This window comes from Alligator sinensis, unplaced genomic scaffold (genome assembly GCF_000455745.1).
Source record: "Alligator sinensis unplaced genomic scaffold, ASM45574v1 scaffold373_1, whole genome shotgun sequence".
NCBI classification, from domain to species: domain Eukaryota; kingdom Metazoa; phylum Chordata; order Crocodylia; family Alligatoridae; genus Alligator; species Alligator sinensis.
Window position 1 is genome coordinate 337,391 of NW_005841990.1, and position 15,106 is coordinate 352,496.

The 15,106-nt window shown below is 42.5% G+C and overlaps 1 protein-coding gene across 1 annotated transcript; it reads left to right on the forward strand.

Annotated features, from left to right (window-relative positions):
* Positions 1–5,434: 5,434 nt before the first annotated feature.
* LOC102386340 (claudin-8) lies at positions 5,435–7,124 on the forward strand. The gene has a single exon (XM_006021367.2). It carries the CDS (start codon positions 5,681–5,683, stop codon positions 6,353–6,355), a length of 675 nt encoding a protein of 224 aa, XP_006021429.1. The 5' UTR covers positions 5,435–5,680; the 3' UTR covers positions 6,356–7,124.
* Positions 7,125–15,106: the final 7,982 nt, after the last annotated feature.

Here is a 15,106-nt window from a genome sequence, read left to right on the forward strand (position 1 = left end):
AACTAACTGCAGCCATTATGCCTCATTGGGTTTTTGTCCCTGTCCTTCGCTGAAATACAGGGTAATATACAAGAACAAATTTCACTAGTCACTGATCTCCCTCTAATATCTTTTTCTAAGTATTCTGTATGAACTTTTCCTACTTCATTTTCCTCCTTATAAGCCATTGCAACGATTCCCCCCCACACCCATGTTATTACAGCTTCCAAGCACTATCTGATTCAAAAGTGAAAGCTACTTACACGCTCTGTTGATAGGAAACTGCATGTGTGGAAAGTTATGGCCTTGGGAGAACCCATCTGAAGACCATATGGCAAGGTGGAACCCATTCCATGCATATGAGGCAGCTAATCCATCCCCATTATATGTAAAAGTGCAGTCTCTTCTAAGGATGTACAAGCTTCAATGGGAAATGAAAAACTAAAATTTGAACTAGTCAGTTATATATGGGCTAGGTTTGTTTTTGGTCTCAATGTTTTTTGTTAGTGCCCTAAATTACTGAATAAACTATGTCCCTTTGGTTATTTAAACAAGCAAATGAGGTATGTGCCATGCTTTTTTCCTGTTTTTTTTTATGCCAGTAGCAGTGAAAATGGGGGCTTGACTTACTATACCTTTTATCTGAGCATTGGTCCTCTCATACTTCACGATGCTGCTCAGAAATGAGATTGTTAAATATTATCAGCTGGACTGTAGAAGGAGAATGGGGTCAGAATTATCCCGAGTGCTTTTGATGAGAAAGTACAAATGTAAATAATCTTTATATATTTTGTTTAAAATGAAACTTATATGGGACTTGGAATAATGGCCAGCTGTAAAATATGCTTAGATATTTATAGGTATTCCCAACATTTAAATTAGTAACAAGCATTACACTTATAATATAACTGAGCCTTTGAATACAGCAATAAAAGAATAAGTGACAAAAACAAGTAATGAGATTCACAATTTGCAGTGATCTAATTGTAAACAATCATATGCAATCCATAATACCTCCAAAGAAGATTTCTCCATATTTACCTAAATTAGCTCTAAGTACAATAAAGGCACTAAAAGTTAATCCTGCTAAAAATGTGCAAATATTGGAAGCTTGATCCAGACAGAGCCTTACTCTGAATTTATATGGGGAGCTGTAATGGTTTTGTAAATTAATCAATAGCTTGGCTAAATTATATTTGCTCAGCTAATTACTTTTTCCATGTCCTATAAATTACCACTTCAATGGCCTACAAGCAAAACCAGTCCTATTGCTTGTATCATATTTTAGCTTACTTGCTAGTATGCTATTAAAAAGCTTGTTTATTTGTTCTGCTATACGACAACAATATCGCTCTGCGCTTTCTGAGCCCCAGCCAGTGGGGAGCTGCACAGCTGTCTGAAAAGCAGTGAGCCAGTAAATATTAAAATTCATTGTAGCAGTACCAAAAATCCCCATCTTCATAGCCCTTCCATGGGGTCCTCACTGCTTCTCATTAAAGGCTTAATCCCCGCAGCAAAACCCTTTAATTAGGGGGCTTTCCACTGACTTCAGTAGGCCCTGGTTTAGGCTGAGAGCCTGCTATGCTCTCAAAAACACAATTGTAGGAAAATGTAAAGTATGGTGCTCAGCTTATATTTTTGGTGCCTGGCTGAGGAGTAATCCTGCTTAGAGAGCTGGGAGAATGCTGTGTATGCAATAACAAAGGTCCCAGGGTCAAAATGTTCACTTCCATTTACAAAACTGAATTCTTACTGCATGAGCCAAGTAGTTAGGAGACAAATTCCATTTTTTTTGTTTGTTTAATATAATTTGACAAAGTTTACACAAGAAAACTGACTTAAATTGCAAACTCTCAGTGGTAGAGTATACCTCAAGGCAGAGGTGAATTAAGGCTAATTAGAGGTTAGCGTCATCATCATTTCAGAGTGTCCTCCAAGAACTCCTCTGCACACACACAACTTTCCAGACGCTCCATTTTGAAATTCTCATTATTTATGACCCAGAATAAGAGCCCTAGTATGTAAGATGCTAGGCAACATATTCTGATTTCAGTCATAGTGATTCAGACTAGCACTGACACTAAAATAATTTTATGATAAAAAAAAATCAGTAGATTCATCTTTTAGTTGATTATTACCATTGTAAATGACACCAGAATCTGCTACAGAGGGAGTCACATTTATGTCCCCATCCACAGGAGGATGTAGGAATTCAAAAAGGGGATTATGGGAGATGCCACCGGTGCTGCAGGGGAGGTTGCAGCCTGCTTTCCCCTGGGCAGGCAGACCACACTATGGCAGCAGCTGCTGGAGACTTTTTGGAGTCCCTAAAGCAGGTAAAACTTTCCTGCCCACCGCTCTCAGCACCCACTCCTCTCCAGTGCAGGCACCACCTCTTCCCTCCTTTCCCCCTCACCTTCTCCAGCTGGGATTGACTCTGGTTGCAATAAAGGGGCAACCTGCCCATCATTACTGCTGTTCTCAGCTGACTAGGGACTGGGAAGCCCCAGAGTTTCTCCTGCCCTGCTCTAGCTGAGGGTTTCCTAAGCAGCAGCATTGGGCTGGGCTGGGTATAGCAGCAGCGATGGTGGGCAGGTCCCTCCTTCCAATGTCTGCCCTTGGGTCATGGGCACACCTAGGGGGAGCGGCAGAGCAGGAACGCCTGGAAACCCACGGCTGCTGTTTTGACCTACAGGTGGGGGAAGCCCCAGGCTCTGCTCTAGTTGAGGGCTATGGGGACTGGTTGCATGGAGTGCAGGGTTAGCGGCAGTGGCAGGATCAAGGCCTGCTCCCTCCCCCTCTGCTGCATTTCTCCCACTGGCCCAGAGAATCTCTGGCTGCAGGGAGCCGCTGAGCAGAATGCTGTGAGGGGCTGGGGTTGGCTGTGGCAATGGGCAATCCCCACCTTCCAGGCTGTCCTGCTCCCTGCACGCCCCCAGCTGTGCCCTGCAGTCTGGGGAAGCAGGCATTGGAAGTGGAGGGGAGGGAATCACCCACTGATGCTGCCGTGACCAGCCCTGCCCAGCCCTTTGCACAGCTGTTCTCCAGGCTGGAGCCCTCAAGCCAGTGGGGAAAGTGCAGTGGAGAGGAATGGAGCAGGGACCTGGCACCCAGTGCAGCTGCTCCCTGCAGCCCCTGCTGGAGCGGCCCTGCAGCTTCCCCCCACCTGACCCTGACATATGCAGGGTCAGCTGGGGACAGCAGCAGCTGTGAGTGGGTCCTCCCTTCCTTATGTGCACCCATTTGGGTGCCCCACTCCAGCCCAGAGCTGCAGCTCAAGTCAGACACAGCAGGGGATCCAGGCATTTGGAGCTGCAGGTAAACAGAGCCCCTGGCATATGACCTTCATTGTGGAAGGGACATGTGACCATGCCACTACACCACCCTGGATCTGCCCCTGTCACCACCTACCCCAAAGTACCATCTCCCAGGGTCAAGGAGTTATACATAAGAGATAGCTACTATCCAAGAGCTTTCTGGTTGCTTTGATACTGCCAGTAGCTTGCTGTTGTGAATGGGTCTGCTCCACTTCTGACAAGAGGTACTGTACTGGAGAGACAAGGACCCTTCCAGAGAGGGACAGGTGCTGGACTCCAGAGGAGAATGGAGTGGGGTAATCAAAGAGAACTGGGGCTTGAATTAACATCAGAATGACATTAACAAATCAGATTATTATTAAATCATTCTGTTAGCACTGCTAACAGAAATCACAAAAGTGGATTCAGTCAGGCAGAGAGGAGGAACGCTAGGCAAAGAGGATGGCCATCAGGGCAAATACTGGAGAAAGGCACCCCGTGCCACTGGGTTAGGGGAAATGCAGAGGTAACAGATGTGATTTAGAAGGAAGATAAAAGGGAGTGATGAAATTGAAAACTTGTTTGGCAACAAACCAAGGAACCAGAGGCTGGATCAGGTAGACAAGGCCATTTAGCAGATGGAAAGGTTATGCAACATCATAGGGCGCAAGCCACAAGACACCTGAAAGCATTGATAAATAGGAAAAACAAACGGCACAAAAATGAGGAAAAGATGTGTAGAGTAAATAAGAGGAGCGCAAAATCCTCCATGTGCATTGTTCATTTTTCTGTAAGAACCTTAACTTAGGTTTTTGCATAATTCGTTTTTCTGGCTTAGTATTCAATTATTGCTTTTGTATTTAACTCATGTATTTTTTTTAAAGAAAACAAGCAAAAGGTGAGAAAAAATAATAAAAATGGACAATAGACTAAAACTCTAAGCTCTGCTGTGCTCTATTGTAAGCCTGTAATGCAAGGTAATGTGTCAGTCTCACCATATGGGCCAGTAGTCTATCATAATTTTCAGATAATTTCTGGAGCTTCATTCCTTGTATTCAGTATCTGAGAGATCAGGCCAAATTCTTTATTCACTCATGCTGATGTAAAGTCAGCAAAGCTTGCTTTCTCTACTGGACATTTATAGATTTTTAATGGTATTTTCTGTTGACTATGTCTTGCAAAAAATTCCTTTAATGCTAACACTTTCCAGGTTTACTCTCAGTCCAACAATAACTTTCACAAGGAGAAATCAATGTAGTTACTTTTCAGTTAGGATAATTAAATAATAATTTCCCCACTTACTTTTTTAAAAATTTGGATAACTCAGAAATGGTTTTACTTTAAAGCTGAAACTTCCCACTGAACTAGATCTCTCTCTAGGATAGTCTCTGGACTCAATTTCATATGGGAAATAACTTTCTATACTAGCTAAAAATGCTATTTCCTATTCCTCATCTTGTAACCAGTGAAGGATGTGAATAACTACACATGTGAGTATCTCTGTTGAACTCAGTGGGACTTTGCATGCACCTAAAGCTATGTGCAAATGCAAACATTAGCAGTACTGAAGCTTACTATTTTTCTATGATGCGCCCTTGATCGTCTTTTGCAATTTTGATTATTCTTTACTGAGATATCTCTGTTTTTAGGTCAGTGTCACACTTTCATTTTCCTTTTCATTTGGTTTATTCCTTGATCCCATCACAGCAGAACTTTCCTCAAAGCTTCAGAAAAACCATTAGGATCAAAGGAATACAACCCCCCTCCCCCAGTACTTTCCAGACTAAAAGCAACCAGCCCTTTGGGAGGCAGTGTGCATCAGCTTTCCTTCTGACATTTTTGCCATCTTTTTCTTTTGGCACGTTGGCTAATCAGACTTTTGATGCAGATGCACTGTTTTCTACTCATATATAGTCCTGCAGCCCCCATATCTGTAGGTCTGTACATGTAAGTATTGCATATCCTCTTCCTACAAAGACTGGACTGTTTCCATGGTAAATGTAACATTTTTAGACAATAGCAAGAGTTAAACATGAGGTTTTTTTTCAGAAGAAGGTTAAGCACAAGGAATTTTTCTCAGCAGGTATATTTATCCTAAGTGGCTTTTGCTGGTTTACACATACCCCGCCCCGTCTATTGGTTTGGAAAGTTGTTACACTTGATTGCTCAGTTTACCTGTTTGAGTCAGTGGGGGCAGTGGAATTTTTAAGGACAATGAAACACAGTCAAGTACTAGCCAGCGTATGCCAGACTTCAGCTGGTTTGAAGGTGCAGAGACCATCTCTGAACGTCCCCCGACACATGCAAGAGTTACGCTGCAGAAGCTTCTCCTCAGCCACTCGCTTTGGTCGGCAGTGAACCTGATTTAAGGAACTCATTGCTGTGTGCTCATCTGAGAAGAAAATATGGTCAGTGGTGCACTGCAAATTGCTGGACTAGTTGTTGGAGGCATTGGCTTGGTGGGGACCTTCGCAATCACTGGTATGCCTCAGTGGAGAGTATCTGCCTTCATTGAAAACAACATTATAGTGTTTGAGACCATTTGGGAAGGGCTGTGGATGCAATGCATTCGGCAAGCTAATATCAGGATGCAGTGCAAAGTCTACGACTCTCTTCTGGCTCTTTCACCTGATCTACAAGCAGCTAGAGGACTGATGTGTTCTGCTTCTGCACTCTCATTTCTGGCTTTGATGATAGCCATTATTGGCATGAAGTGCATTACCTGCGCTGAGAACAATGTACGAGTCAAAGGTTATATTCTGCTGACTGCTGGAATCCTCCTCATCGTGTCCGGTATCATGGTGCTCATTCCCGTGTGTTGGGTTGCCAAGTCCATCATCAGAGACTTCTACAATCCAGCTGTCAACCTAGCACAGAAACGAGAGCTCGGAGAGGCCCTTTACATAGGTTGGGTATCTGCCTTCTGTCTCATCGCTGGGGGAGTTATATTCTGTTGCTTCTGCCCTTGCGATGAGAAAAACAGACGCTACAGGTACTCAGCGCCTTCCCAGCAGACACGCTACAAAACTTACACGGAAAGGAAAACAGAAAGTTCATACTCCAAAAGCCAGTATGTCTAACGGCTTCTTAGTTTATTAGGTCAGCAAGTCAAGCTATGTGAATGGACTTCAGGGTCTACACTGAACTGCAAGTAGACTAGGAAAACATTATTTGTATTCCATAGTATAACTACAAAAGGTACCACTGAATCCATGGAGTGTAGTTAAATTTGTGAATCCCACTGTAATTAATACTGCAACCTAACATAGTGTATTTATAAAGTTTTATCACAGGAAAAGAAATCATGCCCTTATCTTTATGATGGTTTAAAGGTTTAAAATTGTTTTAGAAATATTTGCATCCTTGCCAAGGTGAATGTTTAAGTGCTCTTTCATAGTTATTTTGAATATTTAGATTTAAATGGTTCTATTTCAGGATTGTATTTCATATTGCGCATGTTACAAATGGGCTTATGTGACTCCATTGTGATTAAAAAATCCTGATAATTTGCTATGAAGAAATGAAGCAAAGCAACTTTTTGTGGGGGAAGGAATGGATGATAAGACTTAGTAACAGCAATGTAATACACTGAATCCAAGATGAAGCTTCCCCCCAATGCTGATTGGGGAAAAGAATAAGTGCAGCTAAGGGATGCATGTACTGTCATTTTAAAGAAGGGTAAAGTGAAAGGTTTGTTCATCAGTGTTAAGAAGCCACAAAAAATTGAAAAATATCCTTTATTTCAAACAGTACATTTAAAAGATCACATGTTGTTTTGTATTTACCTGGAAACATAACAATCTACACCCCTGTAATCTTTTAATAATAAATTCATATTTGGTTTTGAAATATGTGAAGACCAGGGTGGTATACATTCTTGTCTTTCAAAAAAACAACAGGATTAAAAAAAACAACAAGGAGGGTCCTCAAGTGCTAGCGCTTACAGCATTCTTAGAACAATATTTTTTATTTCCACTGTAAAACACCAAAGCATTTTTTATAAGAATATTTAGTACTTTCTAAAGAGCTTGAACCAGCAACAACTCCTTTGGGGGCAGACTCTTGCACCTAAACTGAATTCCTCTCACCTCATTGTGGCACAAAGGTAAAAGAGGATTAAAAGAACAATATTTTAGTGTTTCACTCGCTGTTCATTTAAAAAATCAAAACAAGATTTTAATAATGTGACTGTCTGCCCCCTTAGGGAGAACAATGTAAAAGGAATGAAACCCACATAATCCTATGGAAGCCAACTGCAATTCCACATAAATGATTTCAAGAAATGACTAAAATTAAGAGAGAATGATAACCTTTCAATGGAATTTGGAAACCAATGAATAGGGTAAAATCCTGGTCTCACTGAAATAATGGGAGGCTAGCCACTGACTTAAGTGGGAACAAGATTTTACCTGTGGAGATTAATAATAAAGGATGAGAATCTCACTTTTTACAATTTGATTGACTGGTTTAAATATTTAAAGAAAGGTTCATGCAATCCTGTTTGTACTCTTACTCACAGCTAAATTCCTTAGGTTATTTCTACCTGAAAATCAGGTGCAGCTTCCAGTGAACCACAAGGAACAGAAATACTCAGACTGCTTTAGAGCTGTCTATTCACTGCTTCAGGGCATAACTCAATTTGTGTCTAGATACATATATTTTAGATACATATATTTTTATTGTGCCCTATGATTCTTTAAAAATAATTTCTGGAAATGTACATATTCATAGATTGTTAGGGGCTGGAAGGGACCTTGCAGATCATTGGGTCCAGCCCCCCCGCTCTAGGCAGGAAGACAACTGGGGTTAGGTGACCCCAACAAGGTGACTGTTCAATCTCCTCTTGAAAACCTCCAGGGTAGGTGAATGCACCACCTCTGGAGGGAGTTTATTCCATAGTCTGGACACCCTAGCTGTGAAGGAGTTTTTCCTGATATTAAGCCTGAAGCGGCCTTCCAGGAATTTATATCCATTAGTCCTGGTCTTCCCCAGGGGTGCCCTAGTGAAGATTTCACCAAACTCCTGATGCACTCCTCTGATATAGTGGTAAACTGTCATCAAGTCCCTTCTCAACCTTCTCTTCTTTATGCTAAAGAGGCCCAGGTCCCTCAGCCTTTCCTCGTATGGCTTGCCTTGCAAGTCCCTGATCATACGGGTGGCTTCTTTCTGGACCCTCTCAAGTTTTTCCACATCCTTATTGAAGTGCAGCGCCCAGAACTGGATGCAGTATTCCAGTCATGGTCTCACCAATGCTGAGTACAGCGGGAGTATCACTTCCTTAGTTTTACACGAGATGCATTGGTTGATGCATGCCAGCATGTTGTTTGCCCTGCTGATCACCGCCTCGCACTGACAGCTCATATTCATAGGATGGCCAATTGTTACCTCTAGGTTGCTTTTGGCCATGGTGCAAGTCAAGCTGTTGCCACCGAGCCTATACGTATGCTGAGGGTTGTTTGCCCCCAGATGGAGCACCTTACATTTGGAAGTGTTAAACTTCATCTGGTTCTGGTCTGCCCTACTCTCAAGCCTGTCCAGGTCCGCCTGTATCTGCCACCTATCTTCTGACGTGACCACGCTGCCCCACAACTTGGTATCGTCTGCAAACTTGGTCAGCAAGCTTTTCACTCCCCGTCCATATCGTTGATAAAGATGTTGAAAAGCATTGGTCCAAGCGCAGACCCCTGAGGGACACCACTGGCCACTTTGCACCAGGACAACACAGATCTGTTCATAGGAACTCTCTAGGTCCTACCCTGTAGCTAGTTTCCCACCCATATGTAATATGTATAGCACATGTAATAGGACAGAGGCTAGTAATATTTCTACTGCAATAGATATATATATTTGTAGACCATTGTGGATTTTCTCCATAGAACACATAGCTATAAACACTGTGAGAGGTTTTTGCATGTCTTTCTGCATCAGAACTTGGTCCTTTCCACATATTCACCATTCTGTGTTATCCCACAAAACACATAATATCTGTTCAGTTCCCCTTTGTAATTTGAACACAAGGTCTTACTCAAGGAAATGTACCTTTGATGTGTTTTAGTTCAAAAGTGGACTGCTGTCATTTTCTGTGTGCTGACGTGCGTTTTGCCACTTACACAACTGCATGCATTGCAGTGTGTTGTGCTTTGCAAAATACCCAGTGCTGCAGCACATACGTGTGTAAAAATGTCCTATGCTCTTTAGCTAATGTGCATTAAAATAGGCTAATGCACCTTTTTCTAGTACCTCACAGTGGAGGGCGCCTATAAATGAGTGGCGAGGCTTCTCCGACACTGTAATTATAGCTTGTTTAAGCAGATTCGATTAATCTGTTGGAACCTGCTGGAGATCAATTGAGTCTGCTGGAGTGTAGTAATTACCACGCTCCAGCAGACTCCAGCATCGTGTGTATCAGTGTCTCCGTGCTGAAAAATGGCAGTGGGGGTGCTTTAACTAAAGCTCATTCAATAAGCTTTAGTTAAAGCATCCTGCTGCCATTTTTCAGTGTAGAGACGCTGATACACAAGATGTTCCAGATGCTTTAGTTGGAGTGGCTCTTGGAGTCACTCTAATTAAAGCCCCCTCCCCCCTCCTCCTGGAGTATATGTATAAATGCCCAGAGGTACTAGATTTAATGCACATTACCAAAAGTGCATTAATGAATGTTTAGATGTGCCCAAAGAAATTTTTGAAAGCACCTGCAATATTTAGGGAACAAGGCCAATTGACCTTTAATAGGGCCTTGAGGCTTTTGAAATTTTGCCCCAGAATCTCTATGCAAAAGCAGCTTACACTATACTGCATACACATTGTATTAGGAAATACTTTATGTCATGACCAACAATAATTCAGAAGAAAATGTTAGTTCCAGAATAGAAAAAAAACACAAATTCACTGCTTATTTACAGCAAATCTTTAGTAATACAGGCCGAGGGCCCAAAAGAATAGAAGCTGATACATTGCTAAGTCGGTAGCATGAGAAATGCCTGTCCTGTGCCAGTACTTGAATCCAAGATGAAGCTTTTTTCCCCTAAGCTAGCTGGGGGAAGAAAAGCTTGTTTTGGATTCAAGTAAATATGGTAAATGTATACTTCAAGTACCTATATTCTAAAAACTTGATCTAAATAAATGTCTTAAAACTATGCCTAACTGAAGATTTTCCATCAAAACTCCCCCCCCACACCTCAACTTTAGCCATTAATCAATTCAATTTATCAAATAACAGATTTAATATTTAAAGATATAGCCAATTTCTTAAAATATAAAGACAAATATTTATCTTCTATCAACAGAGCTACCATAACTCAAATCAATGGCCACAGAAGTCTTACATTCTTCTCTACTTCTATGTTGTGAGAGGGTCAGTGAAAGCCCCTCTAAGGAGTCCCGGTCCCCCACCCCATGCACCCTGGTGCCCCCCCTAGGGATCCCGGAAAACTGCAGCTGGGAGGAAGCGCGGGTGGCAGCCCCACAATTCTGGAGCTGCCTGCAGCTGCAGATCAGTGAGGGATGTGGGCGGAGCCTCCGGAAACTGCGGGCTGCTCAAATAGCAGCCAGGAAAACAGCTGAGGGGTGGCGAATGGCGGGAGAAGAGGATGCTGACCCAGAGACGCTGGGGAAGGAGAAGGAGGATGCCAACCTGGAGATGCTGGTGGGGAAGGAAGAGGACACTGACCTAGAGATGCTGCTAGAGGAAGAAGAGAGCACTGATCCAGGGATGCTGGCGGAGGGAAGAACGGACGGCGACCCAGAGACGCAGGCAATAAGGAGGAAGATTACCCAGCTGCGGGCAAGAGAGGGGGGGCCGAGGGCCCTGGCACAGGAGGCGGGAGGCACTGGCAGGAGCAGTTACCCCACACGGGGGGGCACGGTGGGGGGAGGGGCACAAGTAACCCAGTGTGGGAACCACGCACTCTTCCAAGCCAGGGAAGACTGGGAGCGACTCCGGGTTAGCTGGGGGCCAGTGCCGACCAAACTGAGGGGCTGGACCAGGGTGGGGCATGGAACGGCAGCCCACCCCCATAGTCACCCAGGGTGCAGGGACAAGTGGGTCCCTCATACGTTCCTTTAAGTTTCTTCTTTACTTTGGACTATAAAAGGGGCACTGGGAGGCAAGATCCCGGGGGAACCCTCTGGTGGAAATCCGGGTGTTGATTTTTGTTGGAAGCCCTAGCTAGCCCGAGACAGGGCTGGCTTATATGCACTAATTGGCCTGAAGCCAAGAAACCGGCTACAGTGAAGGGGAAAATGACCCGGAAGGCCCGACCCACTTGGAGGTGGGCAAGCCAGGCGAAGAGGAAAAGCTGTCCAAGGGGACGCCTGCAGAGGATAATATCCATCCTGGCTGTAAATGTGGTAAGGGTGGGGTAAAGGGAAGGTTTCGAGCCCCACGAAGCAAGAACAGGGATTGAGGTGTCTGCATCCTCGGGGGCCACCTGAAGGGAACTACCTCCCCAACTACAACATCTAAGTCGTGGCAGACGAGTAAGGGCAGCACCCATACCACCCAGGTGGCATCCAAGCTTGAACCTCACCCTGATGTCGCTCAGGGGCAAGGCGCCCAGTAAGAGAAGGCTGAAGCCTTACAACACCTTCCAGCGACATATGTATTATTTGGTTTCCTGGCCTTTGCAGTTGTAATTCTTACAGCTATGAGAAGATGAGTGATCAATTTCCTATGACACTTATATGTTGCAAAATTCTCAGGAAAGTTCAATAGGAATACTAAGGGGTTATTGGATAATTGGCATCCTGTTATTTCTCTCACCATGTCTCCATCCTTCTTCCAAAACAGTTTAATTCTGGGACACATCTTCCTCGTGGTAAAATTCTCCCAAATGACCACACTTCCTCTAACATTGTCTGTTCCTCTACATAAATGCACTTAATTTTAAATTGGGTGAGATACCATCAATATAGGACCTAAAAATAATTTTCTTTTGTTATTATTCATATGGATGTGTGAGGACCATTGTTTCAGATGGTCCCCCATTCTTCAGCATTAATTTCTGATCCAATATCATTAGCCCAATTTTCTGTTTTTTCTTCTACATGGCTATTTAAATTTTGTTCTGGCAGCCCTCTTTTACTATGTGAGCTGCATGGACCTGGCAGCAAATCGGCTCCCTAATTCCTGTATGTGTAGATACCTACTCAAAAACCCTTACTGGGTGTGTCTGCATGTGCACTTAAACCAGCTTAAATATATCGCACAGTAAGTTACTGTGCAGCAAGCGGGAATAGGCCAGTGCCTATATGTGCATGTGTTAAAGCGCATTAACGCTGTGTGTAGACTGAATTGGGAGTCCACACAGTGTTACTGCACAGTCAGGCATTTACACGTGTGTTATTGTTCAGTAACTAATTGGGCATAAATTTGATATCTGCACGATGCAAGTCAAATCGGTGTAAACTGACATATTTACTGTGCAGTATAAAAAACCTGAAGCTTATTTTGTATTTTCATCTGTGTTTTGTTTTTGTTTCTCTGAGACAGAGAAGCTGTAATTTTTTTCAACTCATCTTTTCCTTAGAGTGGAGGATGAATGTTTTGCTAAAAAGTCCACATTTTTTGTAAAACAGACACTATTTTCCAACCAGTTATATCTGAAACAACTAAACATGATGATTTCTTTTTGTGTGTGATACACTGGACACAAATAATTATACAGTTCAGGGGTGAATAAGACCTTATTCACATCTTGCTTAGATGAGTGAAGTTCAAAAATCAATTATGAAAGGCAGATGTCAAATTAGGAAAGATTTGCTCTTGGGAAATCCATGTTCTATTATATTCCAATTACTTCCATGGTTTTTTTAAATTTGATCTAGATCCTTTTATGTTTTTAGCCAGCCTAACAAGTGAGTAGCTGCCTAGATTATCTCCCCTCCTTTTCTTAAATGTGCATGATATTCTCCAGGCAGGTGATATCTGACTTTGTAGATTAAAAAAAAACAAACCTTAGCTGGTTTGCCAATTATGGCACCTTAAATAGGGTGCACATGCAGCCTCCTTGCCATTTATGTCATGATTCACATATTAATTGCAGCATATGTGTAATGTGCAGAGGGACTCACACTGTCAAACCTGATACAGCTCCCACGATAGCATTCAAGCACCAGAAGTGGTAAGACCTCCCCTTTTTTATAGCATTTTAACTGGTGCAGGTTACAGGCCCCATATACCCTCCTTCTACTTGTTGCTTCTTTTTTTCTGTCTCTTTTCCCTCATTATCCTAGCTAACAATCTCTTAACTCATTATATAGCATGCAACATTAATAATCATCCATTTACTGGACATAAGTCTTCCTTTGAAAATGTGAAATGATGAAGTACTTTACTCTGTGGTACAGCCTGCAAAGACTGTGGATTTTTCAAAGGCTTTGTGACAGGTGTCTGGATGAGGTGTGTCACAGAAATGATATTGTGTTGAATCCTTTCATCCCCACTCTTTGTAAAAGAGATGGCTACCAGCAGACTTGCATATGGCACCACAAACGATCATACACAATAAAGGAGACAGGGATGAGAAGCTACAGAAACACAAGCTGCAGGGCCCAAGTGGGTATCATGACACCGGCAAAAAAAAGAAAAAGTAAAACAAAAAGGCTATATAGACAATGAACAGGGATATACATGCCTGTGAGACTGTGCATGTCTACATGTGCATTAATGTAATGTGGTTACTGCGCATTAAATTTAGTACCTGGAATAACAGGTACTAACTAAATGCATAATAATGGGTGCTACTGTGCAGTAGTGCCAGCACATGCTTTTTAAGTGACATGAATGCACAGTAGACTAATTCTACTGCGCATTAATGCAGTAGCATGGCTTTTGCCATAATGCACTAATACACAATAGAATTAGTCTACTGTGCATTTAGCATCTCATGTAGCTGCACCCACTGTGCCTCACCTTTGGAGCGAATAGGATTCATACAGGAATACTAAACAACCAGTACCAAAGCAAAACTAGTTGCTCTGTTGCAAAATGCTGATGCTTCATGCTACAGTGCTAGAAGCACAAAGTCCACAGTATTTTATACCAGCTGTCTAGACTAGGACCTCACTAGTTGGGGCCTAGTGATTGGCAAGCCAGGTTAATGATATATTTTAATGCTCTTCAGAAGTCTGAACATATATGTTGCTTTTCATTTTTATGAGGCACATAGTGTTGCCTTGTGAACTCCCAATTTTATTTCCAACAGCACAATGTGAATTTTTGTTACAACACTCACAAAATCCCTTAAAATATATGGTAAATCATCGCCTAGGTGTTATTCATGCTGAGCATCACCCAAACCCTTTGGTTGTCTGTTCTGAAGCAGCAGAATAAGATGACATCTTTTCTGACATCATATAGCTCTTTTAGGACCATTGCTCTCTCAATGCAGAAATTCAGGTGACAGTACCTGGTAAAAGACTGAAGTCACTTAACTAGGTTAAAATAGCTAACTCTCAAAAGATTATTAAATATTCTGTTCAAAGCCCTGGGAACCATGGATCAGGCTGTAAAACTCTGCAAATCTCATCTCCACTTGTTATTTTTGTAGTATTTGTAGTTTTAGATGTGCTGGGAAAGAACAGAAAAAGAAACTCTATGTAAAGATAGAGAGTTTTTGTAATTAACCATTCACTTTCTTAGCACGCCATCTGTGGTTCAGTTCCAGTTCAGTAAATACAGTGACCATTACCTAGTCTCAAGCCTTTTGATTTCTGATTCTACTTTGCTGCCCTCCTGTCCTAAGGGCTCATAACAATAATTATCCAGATATTGGACAGAACATATGAGAGTAGGATAAAATAGTTATACTTGTATTACACATGCAGTGTGA